Source organism: Haliotis cracherodii, unplaced genomic scaffold (genome assembly GCF_022045235.1).
Source record: "Haliotis cracherodii isolate W230 unplaced genomic scaffold, xgHalCrac1.p SCAF_2, whole genome shotgun sequence".
NCBI classification, from domain to species: domain Eukaryota; kingdom Metazoa; phylum Mollusca; class Gastropoda; order Lepetellida; family Haliotidae; genus Haliotis; species Haliotis cracherodii.
The window spans coordinates 32,809,296-32,836,955 of NW_027266275.1; the positions used below are offsets into that span (position 1 = coordinate 32,809,296).

The 27,660-nt window shown below is 38.9% G+C and overlaps 2 protein-coding genes across 6 annotated transcripts in view; one reads left to right on the forward strand and one right to left on the reverse strand.

Moving 5' to 3' along the window:
• Nucleotides 1–10,960, forward strand: part of LOC139468003 (prominin-1-like) — a 76,629-nt gene extending 65,669 nt beyond the window's left edge. The window contains exons 23-26 of one of the 5 annotated variants that reach the window (XM_071249651.1): nucleotides 930–1,057; nucleotides 1,994–2,044; nucleotides 4,110–4,160; nucleotides 9,339–10,960. In XM_071249651.1, coding sequence (XP_071105752.1) covers nucleotides 930–1,057; nucleotides 1,994–2,044; nucleotides 4,110–4,152 — 222 coding nt within the window. In that variant the 3' untranslated portion in view covers nucleotides 4,153–4,160; nucleotides 9,339–10,960. Of the gene's footprint in view, nucleotides 1–929; nucleotides 1,058–1,993; nucleotides 2,045–4,109; nucleotides 4,161–7,342; nucleotides 7,613–9,338 lie in introns of all 5 variants that reach the window. The other 4 variants (XM_071249648.1, XM_071249649.1, XM_071249650.1 and 1 more) reach the window with 4 other exon arrangements.
• Nucleotides 10,961–14,867: 3,907 nt separating this feature from the next.
• Nucleotides 14,868–27,530, reverse strand: LOC139469020 (26S proteasome non-ATPase regulatory subunit 12-like). The gene is made up of 11 exons (XM_071251155.1): nucleotides 27,407–27,530; nucleotides 27,008–27,067; nucleotides 21,967–22,095; nucleotides 20,594–20,701; nucleotides 19,575–19,679; nucleotides 19,008–19,157; nucleotides 18,486–18,620; nucleotides 17,627–17,739; nucleotides 16,450–16,627; nucleotides 15,986–16,063; nucleotides 14,868–15,353 (listed from the first exon to the last, which is right to left on the reverse strand). Exons 1-11 carry the CDS (start codon nucleotides 27,518–27,520, stop codon nucleotides 15,144–15,146), a joined length of 1,380 nt encoding a protein of 459 aa, XP_071107256.1. The 5' UTR covers nucleotides 27,521–27,530; the 3' UTR covers nucleotides 14,868–15,143.
• Nucleotides 27,531–27,660: the final 130 nt, after the last annotated feature.

Sequence of the window (27,660 nt, forward strand, 5' to 3'; positions counted from 1 at the left end):
TTAAATTTGTTGTTGTTGTCATTTTGGACTTAAATTGGTGTGAAAAGTTATTGTTTGGTCTTCCTTTATTTTCTCAGTTCATTTAGAATGTAGAAGAATCAATCATATTTCACATGATATTATAGTCAAACTGCATAGCAGGATGAAGATTGAGACAATCTGACATTTTGAAACTAAGTTACTGACACTGCTATTGAACAAATATTATCATAGCTCTTTGAACAACTTGTATGATAGAAAAGTACAGTGTTGATTTATCACTGATATCGTCCCTATCTGAGCTCTCACAGTTTGTTTGAAATAGACATGTAACAGCTTGATACACATTGTAATGTTGTCTGGTGCATGTTTCTTTTCTTGATTTGATTTTTCTTATTAGTATCATGTGTTAAAGTGAGATGCTGAATTTATGTAATTAACTGCTATATTGAAGTTCTTAATAAATATGGGGGGTGGTGGGGCAGCCTAGTTAAAGTATTTGCTCATCTCGCCGAAGACCTGGGTTCGATTCCCCACATAGATACAATGAATGTGTAAAGCCCATTTCATGCTAGTTTTATGATAGCTGGAGTTTTAACGTAAAATCTAGCACAGGACAAGTTTATGAAACAATGCCTGATAGTTTTTTGCTTCTTTGCTTGGCCAAGCAATCAACATGATGGGACTGGAAAATCCAAATGAGAAAATGTGTGACTCTTCGATATCAAGGAAGAAAACATAACATTGTAACAACTTATTGAAGCCCTAATAACAGAGAGGCTTCACGATTGACTTTGGTGTGATAAATCATGGGATATTCCCTGTTTTTTCTCTAGTGTCGTGTTAAAGAAGGCAGTGGTCGATAGGTCCTCCAGTCTTGGGTAGGTTGCGATGACCACCTCAGTGCCTATTACACAGTGTAATGATGCATTGGTTCGTTCTTTGTACAGAATGGCCTGTGGTTCAGCTGGGGCTGGTGCATCTTCTTCTTCATCCCCTGCATCATCTTCGCTGTCAAGCTTTCCGGACTCTACCGCCGTGAAGAGGAGTACTCCCCCGAGAAGGACTTTGATGACCAGTGAGTACCAATCCAATCATGTTTCACGTACTGATGCATTCTGGTCAGGATCACTTCCTCCTGCTCACATGACACTGGCACATCATGGCTGCTCACAATCGGCCTCCTCAGCTGAGCTTGTTTCTCCCCTCTCTTGTTCACAGCATCACTTTGGGATTTGATTCCATGTTAAAGATGGCGGCCATCTTGGTTTTTGCTGTCAAGTACAGGAGTTACCCCCCTTGATCCATTATACAAAGACTACAGAAAGACTTAATAGGACTTTACATAGGGGTTTCATTCACAGAGGAAGTCACAATAGGTATCAGTCAAGAAACATCTGCTATCAGTGTGTTGTTTATCCAATCCCTATATTTCTGACCAAAGCTGGGTCACCTTTGTTTTGTATGGCTTACAGATATTTTCAAAAAGAATTGTCAAGGCAGAGAACAGAGACAGTACCATGCAGTTGTTATTGAAAATGTTAACAGTTGCTTTCAGTTTGGTTTTTGTAGTTGTATCTTTTCCACTTTCTGATCCATGAAATATGAAAGTATAATAAATTTATGTTTTTGGCTTTAGGTTCCAGTACGTTGATCCCTTAACCAAAAAATATTTTTAAAAATATGCCGTTTGTTTAACAACACAAACATGTAGCCTTTAGGGATAGGGTCTCATGAAGATTCCAGGTTAGAATTGGTCTTCAGCAACCCATGCTTGCCGTAAGAGGTGACTAATGGGATTGGGTGGTCAGACATGCTGACTTGGTTGATACATGTCATCATATGCCAAGTGTGTAGAACGATGCTCAACATGTCATTCACTGGATTGTCTGGTCCAGACTTGATTATTTACAGAGTGCTATCATATAGCTGGAATATTGCTGAGTGCAGCGTTAAACAATAAACAAACAAATTCAGGGATAGGTATGTAAAACCTCCATGACATTTTTTACAGAAACTTCTCCATGTATGGCGGCAACCAAAACGACACCATTCCACTGACCAGGTGAGTGACAGTGTGTGCTTGGCACCAACCCCACCCTTGCCCCGCCCCTTGTTCTCCCATTTTTGTGGGTAGGTAAAGGCGCAGTGCTTGCTTCAGGTGTTCAATAAATGGGTTTGTAATCGGCAGCAATATATATAGCTTGTGTATCTATTTCGTACTCAATGTGTGTAGTGAAGAAATGTGCAGTTGTGTATTTCATCTCAGAAATCAGAATCACTTTCAAGAACTGGCTCTGATGGGTGCCCCAAACGGGTATTGAGTACTTGTCACCTTAAACCTGATTCAGACTGAAATAATAAGTATTTGTGAGTATAATGCCAGCTTTATCTGGTGATTAGTGCAAGCATACACGCAGCCTGCCAGATTGAAATGTTTGATGCTTTGAAGGAAGTGTGACCCTACCCATTTAGAGATTTTGGTCTCTAAAATATGCTACAAAATTCAGCTTTCATATTTAATAGTCTATGATATTTACATGAAATATTGTGTATAAAACATCAAGTAAGTTGATGCATTTCATTTGTGACTGTTGTCTTATTTATCCTATATATATGTATATATATATATCAGTTTGAATATGCCTTAACTATCTATAATACATGTCTATATTGAGACTGTGGTTTGGGCTAGAGATTGGGATTGGCCATTGCATTTCTTATAAAACTATTGCCCTACAACTGGTGTTGATGAGATAATATTAGCACCCTTTTTTCTTTACACTGTCCTTAACCTTTTGACCATTTGACGCATGGGGTCAAATTACCAAAGCCTACATACGTTTTCATATTTTTTTAGAACTTTACATTTTGAAGCAGAGCGCTTAATATGATGAATATGGTATATATGATCAGAAGAGAGGGCTGCAAATGTTGCACAGCTCAATTATAATACAACCACTAACCCAGGAACAGTATTATGCATGTTCATTGTCTTGAACTGTTGGTTGTATACCTAACACTGTTCCTGTTTTCAAACTGTGCTTGAAACATTTCCTTACCAGCATGACCACTGCAATGTTGATTGCTCAGTGTTGAAAGTCCACAGTTTGGAGTGACCTGATTAATTGCACGGTTTGATGGAGTTCTACTTCCTGTTTGTATCACCTCTCACTTCTTATCACCATGGAAACTGTTAAATATCACCCAATCACTTGATAACAAGCATAAACTAGAGGTTGAAACATATTTGCAAAATTTGTGTGAATATATATACATGTGTTCACATTATAAATATCTTGCTCAAACCAGTTTCTTTAGATCTAATATATTTTGAAGTATTAAACTTGAAAATATGATTATGTCAATGCTAGAATATTTCATATCTTGATTACTTGATCAGGTATGTTTTTCAGTGTTATTCCTAAAATAGGTTTAGATAAACTGGCAATATATGGTAGAAGGCAGCAATAGTTCTTTGTATATTGTGTGTATACTTCAAGCAGATATGAAACTGAAACTATACACGTGAAACATGTGTTTCATTTGAGTTAAACCAGCACCTTTAAATCTTTGGAACAAGACCGCTTGCTTCAGCTTTTCCTTTCAGAGTTACCTGCCTTTGTATTTAAAATAAGCAGCTTGATTGGTAAAAGTTGGTTTGGGGTTTTGTCTTGAAAACAGATTTACGTGAAAACTTACAAGTCTAACAGCTGTGGATACAGAATGACTCCATTTTGATTTCTGTACAACTAGAATGAATCAGAGTAGCATGACAATGTAGCTTAGATAAGAGATTTACACTTACTGGTTAGGTGTGAACAATTTAATGTTGCAAAATGAATATAATGACCAGTAGAATAGGTCTTCAGCAACCCATGCTTGTCGTAAAAGGCAACTCTACTTGTCGTAAGAGTCGACAACCGGGATCTGGTGGTCAGACTCGCTGACTTGGTTGATGCATGTCATCAATCCCAATTGCGTTAATGGATGCTCATGATGTAAATCACTGGCAGACTTGATTATTTACAGACCACCCTCATATAGCTGGAATATTGCTGAGTGCGTCGTTAAACAACAAACAAACAAACAAACAAGAATATAATCACAATGGTTTCATCTGCTTTCAGTTTACCCAACCTTCTTTCATTTACAAGAAAGCCTGAACGTTAAGAAACTAGGTGAAGTAGGTTTGCAGATGTTTGACCTTTGTATTCGGCTTTCTGAGAGGTAGAGCTTTTAATCCTCACAGTTGTTGCGGGGAGACTGCTTAGACTGATAGTTGGGACGATCTCAGTCAAGAATTATCAAATAACACAGTACTTTTTGTCAAATTACATTTACTAATGGCGATCAACCGACATTGAGACATAGAAATTAGAGACATAGATTTTATTTGTGCTATCTTTCTTGATTTTATATTTATCTCCATCAAACAATTAGAAACAACTATTTTTCATTTTTCCAATTGAAGTTATAAGAAACAGTTGACATGACTGAATAAATTTCTTTTGTACTCTTTTTATGATTTTCAGTTGGAGTAGAGGTTTAATGTCACGTCCAAGATTATTGCTCTTATATAGCGACGTGCATGTGCGTGTGTGTGTTTGTGTGGCTGCTTGTACGAGTCTGGACTGATGCCAATTTATAGTGCTAGCTCACTGAGATACCATGCCACAGTTTAACATGAATACCCCACTCAGACACAGAATACTGACCCCGAGCTGACCAGTCCTTGTTTTAGCGCCTTAATGCCGATCGCCAGACAGGGTAACAACAAGTACCATCTTTTAAAGTCATTTGGTATGACGCGGCCGGGGATCCAACCCCAGACCTTCCGCTCTGCGGGCGGACGCTCTACCACTAGACCACGGAGGGGGCCCATATTCAGTTGAACAGTTACAGTTACGTAACGTTTATCCTAATTCTCCCAAAGTGATAGTTTGTTGTCAGAGTAACACAAGATATCTGCCATCAGAACTGATGCTGTTGCATCTGATGACAAGATGAGCAGAGATGGGAAGGTGGCATCCATTAGGAGTGACAGAAACACTTGAAAACTGCCAGATGGTTGAAAGTGGGGTGCTCCTGGCCTAGATTGTTCAAAACATTAAACTCAGACCTTTGATATGGCTGCTAACTGGTTGTTGATACATACACACGTTACACTCAATCATCGTGCTCAGTTTGTCTGTGTCTACATATTGTGAACTGTTGTTGGACATTTCAGGTCATGGTGTTGTCAGACAGTCCAGGTCATGGTTGTTGAACAATCCAGGTCATGGTGTTGTTGGATAATCCGGGTCATGGTGTTGTTGGACAATCCAGGTCATGGTGTTGTTGGACAATCCAGGTCATGGTGTTGTTGGACAATCCAGGTCATGGTGTTGTTGGACAATCCAGGTCATGGTGTTGTTGGACAATGCAGGTCATGGTGTTGTACAATCCAGGTCATGGTGTTGTTGGACAATCCAGGTCATGGTGTTGTTGGACAATGCAGGTCATGATGTTGTACAATCCAGGTCATGGTGTTGTTGGACAATGCAGGTCATGATGTTGTACAATCCAGGTCATGGTGTTGTTGGACAATCCAGGTCATGGTGTTGTACAATCCAGGTCATGGTGTTGTTGGACAATCCAGGTCATGGTGTTGTTGGACAATCCAGGTCATGGTGTTGTTGGACAATCCAGGTCATGGTGTTGTTGGACAATCCAGGCCATGGTGTTGTCCGACAAATATGGTCATGGTGTTGTACAATGCAGGTCATGGTGTTGTTGGACAGACAAGGTCATGGTGTTGTTGGACAATCCAGGTCATGGTGTTGAACAATCCAGGTCATGGTGTTGTTAGACAATACAGGTCATGGTGTTGTTGGACAATGCAGGTCATGGTGTTGTTGGACAAATATGGTCATGGTGTTGTTGGACAATCCAGGTCATGGTGTTGTTGGACAATGCAGGTCATGATGTTGTTGGACAATGCAGGTCATGGTGTTGTTGGACAATCCCGGTCATGGTGTTGTTGGACAATCCAGGTCATGGTGTTGTTGTACAATCCAGGTCATGGTGTTGTTGGACAATCCAGGTCATGGTGTTGTACAATCCAGGTCATGGTGTTGTTGGACAATCCAGGTCATGGTGTTGTACAATCCAGGTCATGGTGTTGTTGGACAATCCAGGTCATGGTGTTGTTGGACAATCCAGGTCATGGTGTTGTTGGACAATCCAGGTCATGGTGTTGTCCGACAAATATGGTCATGGTGTTGTTGGACAAATAAGGTCATGGTGTTGTTGGACAAATAAGGTCATGGTGTTGTACAATCCATGGTGTTGTCCGACAAATATGGTCATGGTGTTGATGGACAATCCCGGTCATGGTGTTGTTGGACAATCCAGGTCATGGTGTTGTCCGACAATGCAGGTCATGGTGTTGTCGGACAAATAAGGTCATGGTGTTGTTGGACAATCCAGGTCATGGTGTTGTTGGACAATGCAGGTCATGGTGTTGTTGGACAATCCAGGTCATGGTGTTGTCCGACAAATATGGTCATGGTGTTGTTGGACAATCCAGGTCATGGTGTTGTTGGACAATGCAGGTCATGGTGTTGTTGGACAATCCAGGTCATGGTGTTGTCCGACAAATATGGTCATGGTGTTGTTGGACAATCCAGGTCATGGTGTTTTCGGACAAATAAGGTCATGGTGTTGTTGGACAATCCCGGTCATAGTGTTGTTGGACAATCCAGGTCATGGTGTTGTTGGACAATCCAGGTCATGGTGTTGTCTGACAAATATGGTCATGGTGTTGTTGGACAATGCAGGTCATGGTGTTGTTGGACAATGCAGGTCATGATGTTGTTGGATAATGCAGGTCATGGCGTGTTTGTTAAACCAGTTGTGACATGGTCGGTTTGGTTGGAACAATCAGGACATGTCTGTTGGTTGGAAAATTCAGGTTGTCTGTTAGACTGCACAGGTTTTGTCTGTTCTGATAGTTATGTTAAGTCACATTGTGGACTGTGCAGATCATGCTGTGTCAGAATGTAGGAGTAATATTTAAGTAATATTTAAGTAATATTTAAATATGGAGAAATAGAACTTTTAGCTAACTTAATTTTCTCTCAAGAACTGAAACACCCCAGAAACACCTTCAGAAAAGCGTATTTCGGTTTATTAAATTTTTTATACTTTGTACCTTAGGAATTTAAATTTCCATTTAACCAAACTCCCCCCCATCATATTGCCTGTTTGTCCTGACCCTCTCTCTGGCCTATCTAGCAGTCACATGTCATCTTCCTGTTGTCTGGCTGTGAATCATACTTGAATGCTGATCGGCGCGCATGGCGCTTTTTGCTTCCTGCAGTATGGATTCCCGGAACGGTGGTGCCGGAAATGCTGGGGGTGCCGGATACCCGGGTGTTGCCAACTCCGGGTACCATGCCTACGATGACGGGTACCGAGGCCGGCACTCCTCCCACTCCAACGGCTACGGTCAAAATGCGGGCTACCGAGGTAGCAAGGACATGCCACCCCCTGCCTATGGTGGTGGGCATTCATCCTATCCCCCCACTTATGACTCTGACTATCGCTCTCACCTGAAGCCACAGCCTAATTACCCCATGCGTTACTAATAGTAAGTAACTGTCACTAACGTGTCACTGTGTGTTTCTAACCTCTCTAACTGCCTGTCCTTATTCCTGGCTGCAAGCTGGAAGCACAGAACGGGTGATGGACATTTTTTTACTGTTGCGTCATCAGTTTTATTTTATTCATTTGCATTTTTTTCTGGCTACTTGCTACTGAAACACTTTCTAACATCCATGTTGAACTCAATTATTTATTGTAATATATTGTGAAATATTTGTTTTTGATTTTTTTTCAGGAGATTTTTGTTTTTTTCAATTTGAATTATATTTAATTTCTAGTATTAATTATATTGACATTGGAGATACCTGAAGGTTAGATATACATGTGTATCAAACATATAACGTTTGTCAGGCTGGCTAGTGAAAACAAAGACAAAGTATTCAGCAGCTACAAGGAAATAAAAAAATAATCTTTTTGTCATCACTTTTTTTAAAAACTGTTCAGGTAGGGAGGATGAATTTTTTAATATTTATTTTATTCCTTTATCAAGTCACAATACATAAAAGTCAACTTGATTCTAAAGCACCGTATGGTTACTTTTGGTCCAGGTTGCAATGGCTCAAAGTATTGAGACCATTGCTTGTTTCCCTTGTGAATCCGACACACTGCAAAAGGCATGGTGTGTGCAAAAGTCGGAATACAGTAAAAGAATGAAATTTGAGTTGAAAAAAACATTTCTTGAAAATAAACATTTTTTAGGGCGGGCGCTTCTAATGAGAAACAAGACATTTATTTTGACAAGCTTTATCCGTTTGATACACCAATAAATTGAATCTTGTGAGCACTCAAGATCAATGTCTGTAAAAGGAATCAAGCTTATCTGGGTGTATGACCATTACAGTGGATATGTTGCAACACCTGAAAGATAAATACAAGGCTTCAGATGTTTATAGATGTCAATGCTTAACCCTGATTGTCAACCCACAGTCATATGAACCTGTGTCCAGAGTTGTCTCCCCTCAGTATAGCATCTCCTAAGAGAAACTGGTGAACAAAATGGAAATGATATAACATGATTATAACTATCTATATTCATGATTTAAATATATATCATGACATATTAAGATTAATTCATTAATGAGTAAAGTCTTAAAACAGTTTGATTTAATTCATTGGGTTATTCAAAATCCTCCATGAATAATTTTGTATTAATATACTAAAAAGTCTAATCTTTGCAGACCTAAAAGAAAATTTGACTTTCGTAGTAACAATAGTTAACAGTGTTTGATGGTACTATACAAAGATGATATGAAAATGATATTTATTTTAAGTAACACAGTACAATTTGACACACAAAACATCAGTTTAATAACAATGTCTACCTAGGAAAATAGTGAGGTAAAAATGTTTGAAACCCAGTTGCATGTGTGTTTATTATGTGTGAAGCCTCATATATGCATGAAATATTAATCGTTTTAACTGCTGGTGTTATAAGTTATTCTTTTTATACATGTATTCATTATTAACACATGTTAAAGGAAAATATTTTCCCATTTCACTAATCGCAAGTTTGTTTATTTGAAAATAACACGAAGTTCTAATCAATATATTTTGATCTTTGATGTATTTGTATTGACATATTTACCTTGTTTGAAATTTTTCTGGAATGTGTTTATTCTTTAATCATTAAAATCTTATTACTCTATGGCTCTCAATATCGGTGCTGATTTTGTTTCTGTCAGTTTATGTTTTGCTTGTGTTTATATTTTCAGCCAACCAAACTGGTAAAGAATTCCATCCTCCAAAATATTGAAGATGTCATAATCTGGTTGCCATAGTTACGGAAATCCAGGCAGACCAGTTCTTAGATACAGCAAGCCGATTCAGTTGCCTTCGTCCAACAACTTTATGCAATGAAGTCCCCATTTTACTGGATGTGACAATCACAGGATTCATCAAAACAACCCAGGTTCAGTTACCATGGTTACGGAGATTATGTCAAAATAATGATGAAAAGTTTGAAGAACATAAGTTGTTAAATTCTACCTTTTCGATGTTATTACCAGAATCGTGCCTCACAACAGTGACCATTGTCACAACTCCTACAACAGCAAGAGACTGAAGAGTGAAGCAGTGCCTCAACATGTCAAGGATTATTTTCTACTCATTTAAACTCAGCACCTTGATGCTTTGTCTATAGCCTTTCATGATTTGGAATATTTACATGATTTCAGAATTTATCGACTCTTTGGAATGTATTTATGACATATCTTATAACCTTCTTTTCTTTAAGGTTTGATTACTTTGTTACAGTTGTCTCTTTTATCTATTTTCTGAGAGCCCGATGACTCTGTGAGACTTAACTGTGTCTATTAAAATATTCTCATAGAATTATACAGATTATACAGAGTGATCTCCTGCAGATATCTTACAGCACCACCTATTAGTCCAGAAACACAAGCTTGTTTATTTAAAGGGTTGATCTCCTGCAGATATCTTACAGCCCAACCTATTGGTCCAGAAACACAAGCTTGTGTATTTAAAGGGAGATTATGCAGGATTGTTTGGGGCCCATTTACAGACTAGCTTTGCATGTTGCAATTACTGCTGTTTGAAACCGAGTCATTGCCTTTATGGCACAAGGATAATCTTTAACTGTTAGATCGATATATATACAACGCAAAAGAAGTTAAAGAAGAAACATATTTTTCATGTGACGATAATTAATCTGTCATGTTACATATAAAATGTTACATGAAATGAGGAGAAGAGTAAGTAAAATATGATTAGTCCTAACACCAGTCTCACCGCACCACTCCCTCCCCCTATAAAAAACTACCAGTCCCTAATGTTGTAATGCACTCAGTGAACGCTATATGTCAACTTAGACTGTAATGATTCAGATGATAAACCTTTATATTGATGGGCACAGTTCAGGTAGTCGGGCAGTAAGAGTGTTAGCCTGTACCATATGAACAGGTTCAATTCCACGTCAGAGATACCAGATTCCTGGCTTCCTTGCCATTGTATGGCTGCAATAGTGTTTCAATCGATGCAAATCCCTTTCATTCCTCATCATGTGTATAATTCAAAGTATGGTTCATTGTCATAGACAGCCAGACTTATATTTGTCATATCTTCATTGAAGAAGGTTGTAAATTATCAATAAGTCAGATGTTCTCAAAAACATTTCAAAATATATTTTGCAATGTAGACTACCCAGCAGACAATACAGTTTGTATTGTATATTGTCATCAGTTAGCATTGTTTCCCAATACATTACACACATGCTTTTCAGCAGAACATACATAATTATTATACTGAGTTTGTGTATGACAGTATTCTCTTATACGTAATACCCTGCTGGTGTTGGGATGTTGCATGACTGCAAGGTTCTCTTTTTCTCAAAATTGAAGCGGATAGGGATATTTTTGATTTTGTATTGAAAAGAAAAGTGATAAGAGAGGAACCTCGCCAAAGAGCCCCCACCCCACCCCCCAATCCCCACTACCACCACCCACCCCCCTCTACCACCACCCACCCCCCTCTACCACCACACACCCCACTCCCACCACCAAGCATACACAACTAGAAACACATTTTACCAATACAGTTTATGCAATGAAAATTGTCAAGCAAGTTTGGACAAGGGAGTATGCTTCATATGATGTGGGGAATTTGAAAATATTTCTTTTGTGGGCAATATAAATTATGTGACATGGTGATGCCCGAGAGAGATGTTCTTGTATTGTCCGCCTTTCACTACCAGTGCGTGCATGAGGTTGTGAGTGCCATTTGTGTACAGATTGAGGTAACGTCATAATGATGTGTGTGTTGATTTCTCATAGTCCTCACTGTGTTCAGGCTCTGTGAATCAGAATAGCTATTTGACCCCAAAGGAGGTCTGTCTCTGTAGTAGCTAGATTATTAAACACCTGATTTGACAATTTCTGAAGAATTATTTTGAACCCCAGGAACTGGAACTTTAAGAGTCTGATGATATGTAATGGGGTGTACGGGACAGTATTAGGAATTGACGGTAAGTCTGCCTAATTCTGATAATGTAATAATGTACTTGGCACAGATTCTCTATCTTATGCATAGCCGTAAATTACATTTGTATTAGGGGCACAGGTGGCCCATTCGTCTAAGGTTTGTCAGCACCATACCCGTGCTCGTGGGTTTCAGGGGGTAAACGTCCTGCATCACTTCAGGCTTCCCTCCCTCTAGCCGACATGCAGTGATGCAACTTAAATACTGTAAACAGTAAAACAGCTCACTCAGTAAACATGAACGAAACGTGCAGGTACACATATGTATTGTACATTACTCAAAAGAAGTTACAGAATACCCGATTTTCGTTAACCAAGAGTAGTATATATCACTTCTCAAATGGCTGTCTCTCATTGGACTAGAGACTCCATCTGTGCTTCAAGTTGCATATCATTGGACAGTGTCTCGTTTCAATGGATACTGAATTAAAGTACCAGTTCTTCTTTTAGGTTCTGTATCTAGACCTCTTTAGAGCATTTGCTTGCCAACGCTTATTTACATTCTTCATGAAAATGTTTTGTATTCAAGATGTTCTGCAGTGATTGAATTCTGTTCTATCTGTACCAGTGATTTACTTTATTCAGCTTTAGATGGTTAAACCTTGACAAACATCTAGACTCCCCGTGTTCACTTTTAGGTTATTTCTTCCTTGTGCGCGTTGTTTTCACACTGGTATTTGCTTTTGTTGGCTTCTCTTTTTTGAAGTGGGTTTATGTTCAGAGTTCTCATGTAATACAGAGAACAAGTATGCATAATGTTTTACTTGCGTCCACTGATACACTGGTTGTGTGAAGTCAGATGGGTGTCAGGCTGGTTCCTTATGTCTTGTAATTAATAAGTTCCTGCATTGTATTCAGAGCGTGGATTGTGGTCCTGCTTGTAAAGCTGTATTATTTATAATCAGTGTACAGAGTTGCATCCCTTAGCTGTGTCAGGATCCATGGGGCATGAGATTCTCCTCAAATGATCACACTTGTAGATTTCATCGAAGCCTACTTCACTCGAGCACTGAAGCAGTACTCACTGGTACTCCGGTTTCGGGAGACCCGATCACATAGAAAGACATCATCTGACTGTTTCCACTTGTTATTGTGCATCTTTCAACAGGTACAACCAAGCATGGAATAGGGCAATATGTGACACATCCACTTACCAGTGTGCAATTTTACTTTCAGTGTGTTTCTGCCACTATCAATGAAGACAAAACAAACAATTCAACTGTTTTTTATACGCCAAGCCTGATAATGATGGTTATTAATACAAAAATGGTTTCCCTGCCTAAGACAAATGGTGGTACATGCTCAATGAGTCAATGACCTGTAATTTTTTGCTCAAATACTATTCATATCTTCATGCCCGTATGAGAATTCTTTTTTCTCTCCAGATAACTGAAAGGGGAGTTGCCATCGATAGCATGGGGATTATAGAATGCAGGGGAAATAATGCCTTATTCCATGTAAAAAAATTAACTTTATTTTTCGCACAACTTTTTCACATGGAAATAGTTGTTCATTAATTTGGAACTTGAGGGTGATAATGGAAGAAACACACTTAGAATCATGAATGATTGATGAGCAACTTGATCCCAATATTGTCCATATTATCCTGGAATCAAATTGCTCTTGATGATGTGTCCAAAATATGTCATGGTGTACATAGATAGGAGAGAAATTTTGTATGAAAATTATGGTGTAAATATATGCAAGTGCCTTAAGTAGGTATGCATTCTAATGACAAAACACAACTGAATTTTGATGTAACATCGACATTCCAGGAATGTTAACATTAAAAAAAATCTTTAAAAATTCAAATACCAAAGTTTTTTTTCCCCACAATCAGACAGGTTTGTTATAAATTGTTTGTTATTCATATTTTAAATAACTTATTTCAATGTCAGACACATGGGAGTTTGTTCTTTGAAACGAAGAACGTCTGTTTTGTTGACATGATGACCTGGTCCATTTTGTTGTTAACATTCCTTTACATCAGGGAGGAAAATGTGTACATAATGGAGAAAGTTAGTTTATTTCCTTATATTGAAGTCATGCCCTAATGCTTTTTAGCAATGCATGTCATACATTCAAACATCACATCATTTCATTAACAGAAAATCTATTATTCATTTTGGATTATATTGAACTTTCCTTTTTCTTGCTTAAAAACAAACATCTAAATAACCTGTTCTATTTGGCAATACATCTCTTGTTGTACAGTTCATATAAAGTATACACTGTTATTGTTGTTTCATGTGGTTATTTCTCTTTAGTTTTAATACTCTTGAAATTAATCATTTTTTAAATAAATTAAAGTTAGATTTTGAAAATGTTGATGTAAATATTGTTTGAATGTGAACAATATGTGCCTTTAACCTATGGGTGATTGGAGCAGAGTTTCCAAAGCGCAGTTATTGAAAGTTTGCCTCTATCTTAGGGAAATGATCAAGCCAGATGAACTTTGTTCTCCAGATTTAGCATGATTCATAATGGTCATGCCATTTGTAAAGTAGAAAGACGATTTATTACTTTAATAAGTTTTCATAATATATAAATGCATGTGCAGTTTATTTTAAATTTGCTGTGGAAGATTAGCAGGTATTGAAAGATATATTTGGTATGCAACAAAACGATATTTTGATATGATTTACTTTTTGATGGCCCTTGTATAACGTTTAAGGAAGTATGTGATGATTTCGTCAGTATTTTTGCATGCCATGTGTATCATATCAAAGATGTATATTTGTACTGGAAATAAAATATTGTTATATGCTTTTTTTTTCTTTTTTAATCAAAAGATAATAAAATCCCTTGATCCCACATACAATGTTTCTTTGTTGCTGACACTGGTATCTAGGTTTGGTTTAAGCAAAATATGTCCAGCACAGTGACAATGTAGACAGCAATATTTCTCATTTTGGTTCGTTTCAACCAACTCTATTTGTTCCTGTGATGCAAAGATGCTTGGATGACTTGATTTGTTTGTTCATTGTTCAACTCTACATGATGATTTTTATTGGACAATGCATAGACTAGTTAGTACAGCCAAAATATAATTCCAGCCAAGTTCGGCAAGGGTGGAAATGCCAGTTAACGCCTTGCCTTGGGAAGATGCAATAGTCTGGACCGAACAGACCATGCTGGATGACAGGCAATAACCGAAGTCACAGAACCAACCATCTTGCATCTCACAATACCTGGTACCCAGAGCAGTTGTTAATTGCCCAGAATCACAACCAACGCAGTGCATTTATAATTACACTTTAATACACAAAGATGGACATGGACAAATGATGGAAATATATACACAACTCGCCTGGCTTACAGGAGACCCATTCAACACAGACTAACTCTCTCAATTTCGAGAAAAAGGACACGAGTCAATTTGTGGATTTTGTGGAAGCAGCAGCTTCCTTTTTTATCCTAATCAGATTAGGCAAAGGCTGAATCAGGTAGATCTTGATCACCCGTGAGTATAGGGAAGGAGCAGATGCAAGCCGAGCGAGTTCCGAGTCGAGAGGCTGTACATCATCAGTGTAATCGGTGTACCATCTCCTCCTTGTTGATCAAGTGGTCAGTCTTGTTGACCAGGTTCATCAGATTGGTCAGGCTGTGAGACCAGTCGTTGAGAATGTCATTCGGGTCCTTTTGGGATGTGAAGTTCACTATACCTTCTAAACGATCTATCTTAGCAGAAACTGTCTTGTTGACAACTAAGTTAGATAGAAATTCTTCTGTCTCCTGAAACACATACATTTTGTTCTTTAAACAATTTTCTAGAATAGAAATGTCATTATTTGATGAATACTACAATTGCTAGTACCAATATTACTACCAGCTGACTTGTAACTACCTTTTAGTCAACTTCAACATGAATTATCAGTTCACAATCACAAGATCATTTATTTTGTCAACAATGAACTTTTCTTCAAGACATTATGGGTACATATTCTAAAACTACTTGAAATTATATGACATGTAATGAAAATAACAGTAGTTCCTTTGACAACAATATATTGTAGGAATTTCCTAAGAGGCAATCAGAGGCAATAATTCAATACTTTGCAGTGTTATCAAATTTGGACTAGTGGTCTAGTGGACAGAGCATCTCCGTGGAGTAGGTTGATTCATCCCCAGCTGCTTTATACCAGAGATGTTAAAAGATGTAAAAGTTACCCTGCCTGGCGATCAGTATTACGGTGATAAAACAAAGACTTGTTTGACTGGTGTATCCATGTTAAACTGCATTAGTCTGGACTAATACAAGAAGCCACACACACATGCATGTATGTCGCCATATCAGTGCAATAATCTTGAACACGTTAAAAAGCCATTTCACCTCACCGCATTTCAAATCAGTACATCCTACTCACAGCTTCAGGCTGGTCCAACAATTCAGCCATCCTCTTCATGCCAACTCGTGTATAATACTTCGCCATAACGCGGATGTTCTGCAAACCAAAATCAAGAAACATACATTTGGGAAACTAAATTAAATTTATTCATGCAGAGAGATGGCATTGAGCCCACTACTAATCCATGTAGATTCCAATGTATTACAATTATTCACGTCACACCAATTTTCAAATTCACAAAGAAAAAAAACAAAACTTAAAATCACAGTCAAATGACTGATGACTAGTAAATGATCAATTGTTTGCATGCTAATTTCCAAGAATTATCAAACATAAAATAATAGCCTGCAATTGTTTTTTATTATACAAACAATGGATCAATCGCGAGAAATCTCTGTCAATTAGTAAATTTTGAAGTCTACCACTAGAATGTAGAATAAAACAATTGTTATGATCTAGGATGAGATAGTACTAAAACGTACATGTTCTACAACCCGTGTCTTGAGATCCCCCCAGCGTTTCACTCCGCCCTCTTGCTTGGTGTTGAAGACATGAGTGGGAGGGTTCCCTGCCGAGCCTAACTTCAGCTCAGACTCAAATGTGCCACACAAGTCCTTCCAGTTGATCAGCTCAGGGGTGGTGAACAACTTTAGCAGATCCCTAGGAAGAGAAAAGACAGAATTTAGACCTAACATTTTCATTTCGTTGGTTTTCAGAATCTCTTTTTTCTATTTTAATAGTTTTCTCAGCTACTGATGCAAAACGCCATCATAGCCCATCACATCCTCCCTTAAAAAAGGATCTTGCCTAACACAAAAATGTCTCAATTTACACAAACATATATATCCAACAACACAGACAAAGTTGAATTTGTCTTTCAGGGATCAATGGCAACGTTTTGCTAATTCTGGCGATTTCAGAGAAGGGGAAAATATATCAAAGGATATTCTGTGTATCCTGAATGAACCCTGACATTACAATGATAGTTTTACACAGCTCTCATTGCTATTCCAGCCATATCATGACTAACTGTAAATAACTGTCAGAGCTAGCCAAACCAGTGGTTGAAAGCATGAGCAACAATTCACCAAATCAAGGTACGATGACACAAGATCATCCTGGCCACACACTGTATCACTTAATCCACAATCCCCGGCTCTAGCAACATGCATGGGATACTGGAGACCATTGACACTCCAGGGCACCACATGTACACAGTACTTTGAACTTTATACTCAATATTCATGTTATTTTTTCAACTGAATCACCAGGAGCCAACATATGTACAGATGATTGCTATTTCTGTTGGTTTTTTTTCACAAGATAGTAGATCACATTGATCGTGAGTATATATAGAATGCCTCGAGTTTGTTTGTCGTTTAATACTGCACTCAGCAATATTCCAGCTATATGACAGTGGTCTGTAAATAATCAAGTCTGGACCAGACAATCCAGTGATTGACATCATGAGCATCGATCTACGAAATTGGAATGCACTGACATGCATCAACCAAGTCACCGAGTCTGACCACCTAATCACATTAGTCACCTCTTACAACAAGCACAGTCACCACTAACGGCAACCATGGGTTGCATTTTCCCCCAACCATGTCCCCAGATTGAGGAGTGCGTATTGATCCCATGAAATATGGTACTCACTTATATTTGGCAATATCTTCCAGGTTCCTGTCCTCGCTGATTCTGTGTGTGAGATCGGACTGCTCGTTGTCATAGGGGGACAAGATGAGATACAGCACGACACACCGGAGAGCCTGGAAGGGGGAGCCATTAAAGAGTGATAAAATATCAATATTTGGAGGGGGGGGGGGGGATATTTTTTTGTAGTGAAGACTCAGCACACAATTTCATAAAAACACCCCCCCCCCCCCCCCCCCCTCAAAAACAAATATACATGATCTGTAACATCTTTTGTTCAGTATATGTCATGACATTTTCATGCCAACAACTTATTTTCAAACTAAATCCAAAATCAATTTCACTAAAATGTAAGGGTGCCATGTTCACTGCATCCTGTTTGTTTTTATATTGTTTGATGCAACACTCATTCCAGCTATATGACGGCGGCATGTAAATAATATAATCTGGATCAGACAATCCAGTGATACAATATGAGCATCGACCTAAGCACCTGAGTGTGAGTGAGTGAGTATGGTCTTACACCACTTTTACAAATATTCCAGCAATATCATGGCAGGGGACACCAGAAATGGGCATTACACATTGTACCCATGTGGGGAATTGAACCTGGGTCTTCGGCTTGATGAGTGAAAGCTTTAACCACTAGGCTACCCCACTGCCCCTCTACACAACTGGGATATGATGACATGCATCAAACAAGTCGACCAGCCGATCTCGTTAGTTGCCTCTTACAACAAGCATAGTGCAGTATTATGCTTGTTTCGTTTGTCGTTCAACACCGCACTCAGCCATATTTCAGCAATTGACCAAGTCTTTGAACCAGACCACCTGAACCACTCAATTGCCTCCTATGACTTACCTCCTTCATCTTGTCTTTGCTCTCCTTTACTTCACTGGTGTCATAGATAGCTCGGTAATGTTTACAAATGGACAAGTACGACCCTTCCTGTTCATCCAGCTCAATCATCAGCTGGTAGAACTTCAGCTTCAGGTCCTGTAGACAACATGGTCAATGTCAGAAAATAGAAGTCAGGACTGATCTTACGTTTTAGAGCACAGTCAGCAATATTCTGGCAACATCATAATGATGGTGGCTTGTAAATCCTTGAGTTTGAATTCATAAATCTTATGTAAACTTGCTAAACAAGTACCATCTTCTAACGTCTTTTAGTATGGCAGCCAGGGATCGAGCCCCGGACATTCCATGGAGGAAGTACAATGTTGAGTTTTCAAATGTGAACACTAAAAGATCATCCTCACAGTTACAAGAAAGAACACACCATCATGAAAATGACAAAATTGACATCTTGAGAACTCTAATCAATGGAACGACTAGTTTCAATATTTTGAAGTAAAAACAGAAACATGGGCTAATGCTTACAGTGGTCCCATCGTCATCAAAGAATTTGGTGTTGATTTTTTTGCTGATGATCTGAGTGCGAATATAGTCCTTCTTGGCAAGACACAGACGCATCTGCTCCAGAATAAACTCCACCTTCTCTTTCTTATCCATGGAGCCAAACGTCTCCACCTGCAACAATAAAGTTAAGGGTGAAAGGCAAAGGAAAGCGCTGTTTATATAATGCAGTGGTTGACAGCAGTGGTAATGCAGTGGTTGACAGCATGAACACCCACAGATACTTAAATGCGCAACGACATTTTAGCAGTTTAGGGGGCCCTTTGATTTAATACCACAACCAAAGCCTTAATTTGCACTGGTCATAGCCAATGTTTGGGAAATATTGGAATTTTAGGCAAACGTATCACAAACATGTATCATCCCACATTTATATCCTCAACACTTGAATTAAGCATGAAATCAAGGGGAGTCTATCACAACACTAACATCAAAAGTTAAAATATTCAGGTGATTCCAGATTCCCTGGAAGAATGCCATTTTCAGGGAGTTTTGAGTTCCACCATTACCTGGATGTATTCTCATACATACCTGAAGCTCCTGCAGAATATTGGCAGCATCTGCAATCTTCCCAGCATCCTCCTTTATCTTAGCCAAGGTACGAGTCAAGCGAGCCCTCTCGATTTCCACATATATCTGTCAACAGCATCATACACAAACAATGCCATGAACTCATTAAGATAGATTTTAAACATGTCAATAAAACTGCATAACATTATGAAAGCAGTGATAACAGATCTCTAACAAGCCTTCAGCTATGTGAAAGGGGAGACCTGTCCACATGCAGAAATACAATCATTTTAACCTGAACATGTCAAAGAGATGCAAGATGGTCCCAGATAAGTTATTCTAAAGCCACTTCAACTGTGGGACAACAATCTGCAGCAGTCTAGCAGTTAATGATTATCTGACTACACAGTGTCTTAGCTATACACATGCATGGAGGTCAGCGAGCTATCCTTGGGAGGTCTTATCTGGTGTCTATTCTCATCATCCAATCAGCGACAAGGCTTCTAAATTCTTGGTAGGAGCATCTCCCCGAGGCAAGGGCATTAACTGACTATAAAAGTCCAGTTTCCACTCTTGCTGACCTAGGCTGCAATTATGGAGCTATATTTTGGAAGGACTAACTAGTCTATGCATAATCCAATCAAAATCACGTAACCAAATGCACATCTGGTTCGTAAACTGCCATGCAGATATTTTCCAAATCTTTTCATGTTTTTAATCAAGTGCTCACATAATTTGATGCACTATGCAATGTAAGACCCGTTTTATCACAATGTAGAGTTTGATTATTGATCAGATCATCTTGACACTGCCATTTTGTTTGAAGCCAATGCAAGTGATATGAGAGTTGGCATCTGATTGGTCAATAGGAGGGACATAGAAGGGACATTATTTGTAATAGCCACTGGTGGCGCTACGATCGAGCCCTTCATGGATACTTGTATGCAAACAACGTAATATTTAGTATGGGTTAGTATGCAAATATGCTGCTTATCTGAAGTTTCTTCAATATTGTGCTTTTTACCCTCGTTACTACTCACCTTGCCAGCTGTGACAGTGCGAAGTGTATCAATAAGCTTCAGCTTTATTTCCAAGTTGGGAGTCTTCTCAACATAGGTGCAGGCTTCTTGTATCATCTTCGTCACTGCCTGATGAGAAAACAATCACATCCACATGATTCAGTGAGTATGGTTTCACCCCATTTTGAACAATTTTTCAATTCTATCACCTGGTATTTTCTCTTTAGCCATGCGGTCAAGCCAGGTGATAGCAGTCCCCCTGTCTCATAGTGTCTACCATGTGTCCGAGCAAGGTGATAGCAGTCCCCGTCTCATAGTGTCTACCATGTGTCCGAGCCAGGTGATAGCAGTCCCCCTGTCTCATAGTGTCTACCATGTGTCCGAGCCAGGTGATAGCAGTCCCCGTCTCATAGTGTCTACCATGTGTCCGAGCCAGGTGATAGCAGTCCCCCTGTCTCATAGTGTCTACCATGTGTCCGAGCCAGGTGATAGCAGTCCCCCTGTCAAATAGTGTCTACCATGTGTCCGAGCCAGGTGATAGCAGTCCCCCTGTCTAATAGTGTCTACCATGTGTCTGAGCCAGGTGATAGCGGTCCCCCTGTCTCATAGTGTTTACCACATCTCCGAGCCAGGTGATAGCGGTCCCCCTGTCTCATAATGTTTACCACATCTCCGAGCCAGGTGATAGCGGTCCCCCTGTCTCATAGTGTCTACCACGTATCCGAGCCAGGTGATAGCAGTCCCCCTGTTTTTTTTATGTTTACCAGTCTAGTGAAACCCAGGTGCAGGGGTATGGTACTGACAAACCAAGATCAGGAGTGAGTGAGTATGGTTTTACGCCGCTTTTAGCAATGCTCCAGCAATATCACGGCAGGGGGACACCAGAAATGGGCTTCACACATTGTACCCATGTGGGGAATCAAACCCAGGCCTTTGGCGTGAGGAGCTAACACTTTAACCACTAGACTACCCCACCGCCCCACCAAGATCAGGAAGAATTTTTTATTTCGATCCCACAATCATAGGTCTTTGGCACATCAAAGGATGCAATTCTGCATTGTGTGTTGTGCTGCCTTTAACCACCAGGGTACTCGATTCACTTGGAAATGACTCATTTTAATATATCACTCATTCACTACACATAATCGGTAGATTCTTGGAGATGGAATATGATCATAATACCTGCTTCCTTGTATAAGACATACTCACATAGTATACTACATAAAACAAGTTAAAGAACATCCACATCAACTGGAAGGCTGTGTTGCAATACCCACCAGGCATGACAAGATTAACTTTTGTCATGTGAAAAAATTGGGTGTTCTTCATCTTCTTTTGAGTGGTATAGATTGAACATGTTGGTAGATTCAATGTTGCTGGCAAAGACAAACTACCTGCTTGATCTGTCCTCGTTTCTTGGTGAGCAGAACAATGTTTTCGTTCAGTGCATCCCAGTTTTTGGCCTCAAATGAAAGTTTGACGACTGCAACCAGGATCCGCCCAGTGGAATGAGTGTCCGATGCCTGGAAACAAAATATACAACTATTTACACAGGAGGATCAAACATGTTAAGTCACTTAAAGTCACTAATGTTTGCATTTCTTTCAGGCTCTGCACCCATTCCTTTTTTTTTTTTAGATCCGGGGTAGAATAGGTCTTCAGCAACCCATCCTTGACCTAAAAGGCGACTATGCTTGTAGTAAGAGCCGACTAACGGGATTGGGTGGTCAGGCTCGCTGACTTGGTTGATGCATGTCATCGATCCCAATTGCGTGGATCGATGCTCATGATATTAATCACTGGATTGTCTGGTCCCGACTCGATTATTTACAGACCGCGGTCACATAGCTGGAATATTGCTGAGTGTGGCGTTAAACAACAAACCAATCAGCCAACCTTCTGACTTTTATATGTTTGAATAAAGATAAAACTTCAGTCAACTTGGGTGTTGGCATGACCAGATCGTTTAACACGTGTATGTAAATACAAAGGACATTTTGTACCTAAATCTTGAGACCTACAGCAGGTACCCGGGTTAGGTTAGGCAATAGGAAGGTGGGTATCAGGGTAGAAAATTTTGAACACATCCCCCAAATCAGTATCATCTCTTTCATGGCTAACAATGGTCAGTGGGCATTGTGTTGTTTGTTTCAGCATAAGCCTGACCATAAGTACCCTATTACAACCTGTGATCATGGCAAAGTCTGCCATGGCTACTGGGTGCTAGGAACTCAGGATACGGTGACGTGACCCTGGTAAATGCTACGTGTATTGATTTATTCTGTTCATCTTTCACCACCTGGCATTGTAGCCAGGTTAGGCTAGCCTGGACAATGTTATATCTTCAACAGACCAATCATAAATTATAACACATAATTGCAAAGTAGCCAACCAACAAACACAGGCTGATAACAAAGTAAAGGACATGTTTCATGGCATCAGGTCTTATTGACACAGCTAGGTCAGCGTCTATCTATCCCCTGTCAAACTGGCAACCTACTCTCGTTAGTACTCATATATGACAAGCACCAGCCTACTGAAATGACATCTGCATTAAATATTACAAACATCTATTTCCCTATGTGTACAAATATTGAAACCATCTGACATGACTTGATAAGCATGTTTAGTGAGATCACAACAAAAATGTACAACAGAAACTTTATAATCATAACATTTTGTTACATGGACATCATCATCATTACATATACTTTGACAGTCTGTCTGGGATAGAACTACCTGTGACATTCAAAAATCAAAATAAGACTTTACGTTCATTATGTTCATTGCACAAATACCATATTTGCCATATTAAGCGCCCTTCTCCAAAAAGCACCATGACCAACTTCTAGACCAATCTGCAAGTTATATTTATTAGCACCACGGTATACACACGATACACATGGTATAAGACACTGACACACCTACATGTACAACCCATGAAAATCCGGGGTAGAATAGGTCTTCAGCAACCCATGCTTGCCGTAAAAGGCAACTATGCTTGTCATAAAAGGCGACTAACGGGATCGGGTGGTCAGGCTTGGTTGATGCATGTCATCGATCCCAATTGCGTGGATCGATGCTCATGATATTAATCACTTGATTGTCTGGACCAGACTCAATTATTTACAGACCGCCGTCATATAGCTTGAATATTGCTGAGTGCAGCGTTAAACAACCAACCAACCAACCAACATACATACATGTACATTAAAATATTTTTATAGAAAACATCAGCGCAGAAGTGTTTAAAAATTGCCTAGTGCCACTCTGTACCAAAAGCTTTTAGAGACTTCTATCCTGTACATGGTCCTTGGTATCATTTTCAAGTTGATATCATGGACTATTGCCAGCTGAGCTTACTAATCTTAACAGACTTTCACTAGACTTGGGCTTCGAATTAGTGGCTAAAGTTACAGACTGTAGTACTGGTAATAATTATCAAAAAGGTTTTAGTTTCATAGATGTTTGAACTAAGTTTCATCACTACTGCTTGATCTCTAGATACAAATGACTTGTTATGTATGGTTTTGATAAGTGCCCCATTTGCCAATTTTTTAAGTGCCCATGGCACTTATTACAACAAGTACTGTAACTGATTAACTGCTTCATCCTACAACATGTACAACAATGTACAACTACAGTTTTGATGAAGATAGGACTGGTAACATGTTTTCTAGTAATTCTACCCTACAGAATGATCATGATTACATTATGTTAACTTTCTATTTTGACTATTTGACTGACATAAATTTGAAAGTATTAGTTATTCATCATGTTCATTAGCCACCAAAACGTACGGTAACAGTATCTGTCATTTAGCAAGTGTTTATGACATATCTATCATGATAACTTGCATGAATAATCCCTCCACAAACTTAGCTTCATGCTTGAGTGCATTTTCAGTCAAGTTGAGCGTGTTAAGTAAGGGAATAAATGCTACAGATCTCAGTTACCATGGTTACATCAAAATGTGTTGATAAGAGGAAGTCGCGCAGGTCGAAAATTAACCATTTGAAAACCTGAAACATTTACCATGTTTACTAGCCTGAATAGTGACAACAAAATATAATGGCATCCCCTAAACATGCTAAACCAGGGCTTTACCTTGACTTACCAATTATTAATTTCTAGGGACCTTAGACTGAATTTAGTCTTGGTTCTCAGGCACCGCCTGATCATCACAAAGTTTGCTGCATGTTTCATTTTTATTTCAAATTTCAAAAAAAATTATTTTTTTTAAATATTCCATGTCTCTAACACATGACCCTGGCAGTGAAATGCTACAATTCTTAAAACACAGTTTATTTGGTTACATACCAGTCATCTTCCCGAGACAAGAGAGTTAACTGACTTTAAAAGTCCAGTTTACACCCTTGCCGAACTAGGCTGGAATTCCTGGGCTCTATCGTAGTGCCACCAGTGGCTATTATGAGTTATATCCCTTCTAAGCCTCTCCTTTAGACCAATCAGATTCCACCCCTCGTATCACTTGCATTTGCTTCAAACAAAACAGTGGCACCCAGTCAAGATGATCAAGGTCTATGGTGTGATAAAACGGGTCTTATGTCGTGCAATGCATGAGCACCTTGATTAAAAACATGAAAGGATTTGGAAAATATCTGTTGACAATAAGTTGGCGGTTCACATGCTTTGCAAATCCTGTAATCGTCCGAAATCTGCACGACAGTTTATGAACCAGATTTCGATTTCGTTGCATGACTTTGATTGGACTATATGCATAGACTCTTTAGTCCAGCCAAAATGTAACTCCATAATACCAGCCTAGTTCTGCAAGGGTGGAAACTGGTCTTTTATAGTCAGTTAACTCCCCTGCCTTGGGAAGATGCATACCAGTCTGAACAACCCCCACCTTCCCTACAAAAAGGCCGCTTGCCTGCACTATTTTTTCAGAAGCCATTGCCTGAGAACCAATTCTTTTATTTGTTTAAGCCTTACAGGAAATATGAGGTTGTAAAGTAATGAAATGGTGTACTGTACGAAAGGTTTGGTAATTACTTTAATTGCATGACACTAATATTTCATGTCAATAATTTGGAACAATGAATATTATTTGTGTCCCTCGAGATGCAACATATTCGTTTCTCTGCGTCCATGTACTTGATGCACATTTCTATGTGACCTAACACCCTGCTAAACAGAGCTAGCAGCTGGTGCCAACTTGCATTTCTGTTTGGGTGACAATAATGAATTAGATACATGCCATGCATATGCTACAAATTGAATATGCCGAATATGAAGTTGAACAATAAAACTTACAAATTGACAGACGAATAATGGTTTACAGACATGACTTCCATGGCAGACTGTAAATACCTGAATTTGAGTCTTTTTACTTTAGTTTAATGTTGCTGTTGATATATGAAAATGAAATGTTTTTTGGTCATCCCTTAAATAGTTTTACTTTGTTTGACATAATCATGATAATTGCTTTTTGTGTCTGTTTGTTTGTTTGCCGTTTAGCTCCACACTCAGAAATATTCAAGCTATACTATGGTGGTTCTTAAATAATTGAGTCTGGACCAGATTATCCAGTGATTGACATCATGAGCATTGACCTACTCAATTGGGATATGATGACATGCATCAACCAAGTCAGTGGGCCTGGCCACCAATCCCATTAGTTGCCTCTTACAACAAGTATAGGTTGCAAAAACCGCTTATAACCCGGATCTTTAGAGGGTGTCCTTTATGTTTAGGAAAAAACATCTATGATCAGCGGATATAATCTAGGATTCCAAACTAAATGCCTTTGTTAAGCAAATTGGGAAAAAACATCATGACATTGTTCAAAATGTCCTTATTTTTTATTAATTCTGAGAAATTCAAATTGGGATTTTTACTGCTATTTGCTGCAGACTTTAGACCAACCATTGGCCTCGGAGCAGGTCTAGATAAATCCCTGATGATATAGTGTTCTAATTCAATCTGTGCTGATTGGTATGTATATATGAGTAAGGTAATTCAGTGATCCAAATGTACCAGTCATGCTTGGTATTCTCATTCTAGAAAAACCCCATTAGTTTTGTACACAGCGGTGTCATTGTAACTGCTCAAATTCAACATATTGTAGTGAGACGATGCCCACTTCTGTTTGGAGACATTGAGTTTCCCTCAGAATTGCTTTTGCAGTTGAGGTAAAGATGCATGACAACCATAGAAACTAACATTTTTAGCCCACTCGTCCTTATAATGATAACATATAGAAAAACCCTTAAAAATAGCAAATTTCTACTTGTCATGATACCTTAACCATTGGGCAGTTGGGCAAGGACTACAGGACTAATGACAATTTCTAACACTGCATGAGATGCACCCAGACTGATGAATATCTAGAACAGTATGATCAGAGTATACAATCTGTATTCTGTTCTTCAGGATTGCCATACTATTGCCATAGTAATTAATACTCACTGTTCTGGTTTGTTTTTCCAAACCAAGGAGGATTTCTACAGCTTCACTCAGTTTCCCTTGCTGTCAAAGAGAAGATGCATGAATAAATGACATGATATACATGATGTTGTCTTGGGGTACGTGTATTGGAATCGGAGGGACCTATTTGTATAAACGACTTTTGTTTATGTCAGTGACTAGTACAAAATTATATACATGGGGTAAACTATTGTATTCCCCGAAGTCTAGACAATGACATAATCTTACCAAGTTACAGAACTACACTGAATTAATAAATTACGGGTAAATAATAATGCCTCTGGGGTGCGCGAAAACTGGAGCTCATACATTCTATTCGTCAGAATCATATTATGTTAGAGTTCAAGGTACTTCGGGAGTCTCTACAAAGACAATACTTACTTTGACTAACTTTTCACATTTCGGCAACTTTTCATCAACAGTTGAGCTGTAATCTACTTCCATTTTCTGGATGCGGCCTTCGGCCGCAGCCATGGTCTCCGCGTTGTCCGACATGATGATGATAAGGGGAATTCACACTGAACATATATCCTTACAACATATTTCAAGGTCATTTCAAAGGTGGATCACGCTGTAATTATGACAAGACTCCTTGTAGTAAATTGATTATTTATTACAATTTAATATAATTTGTA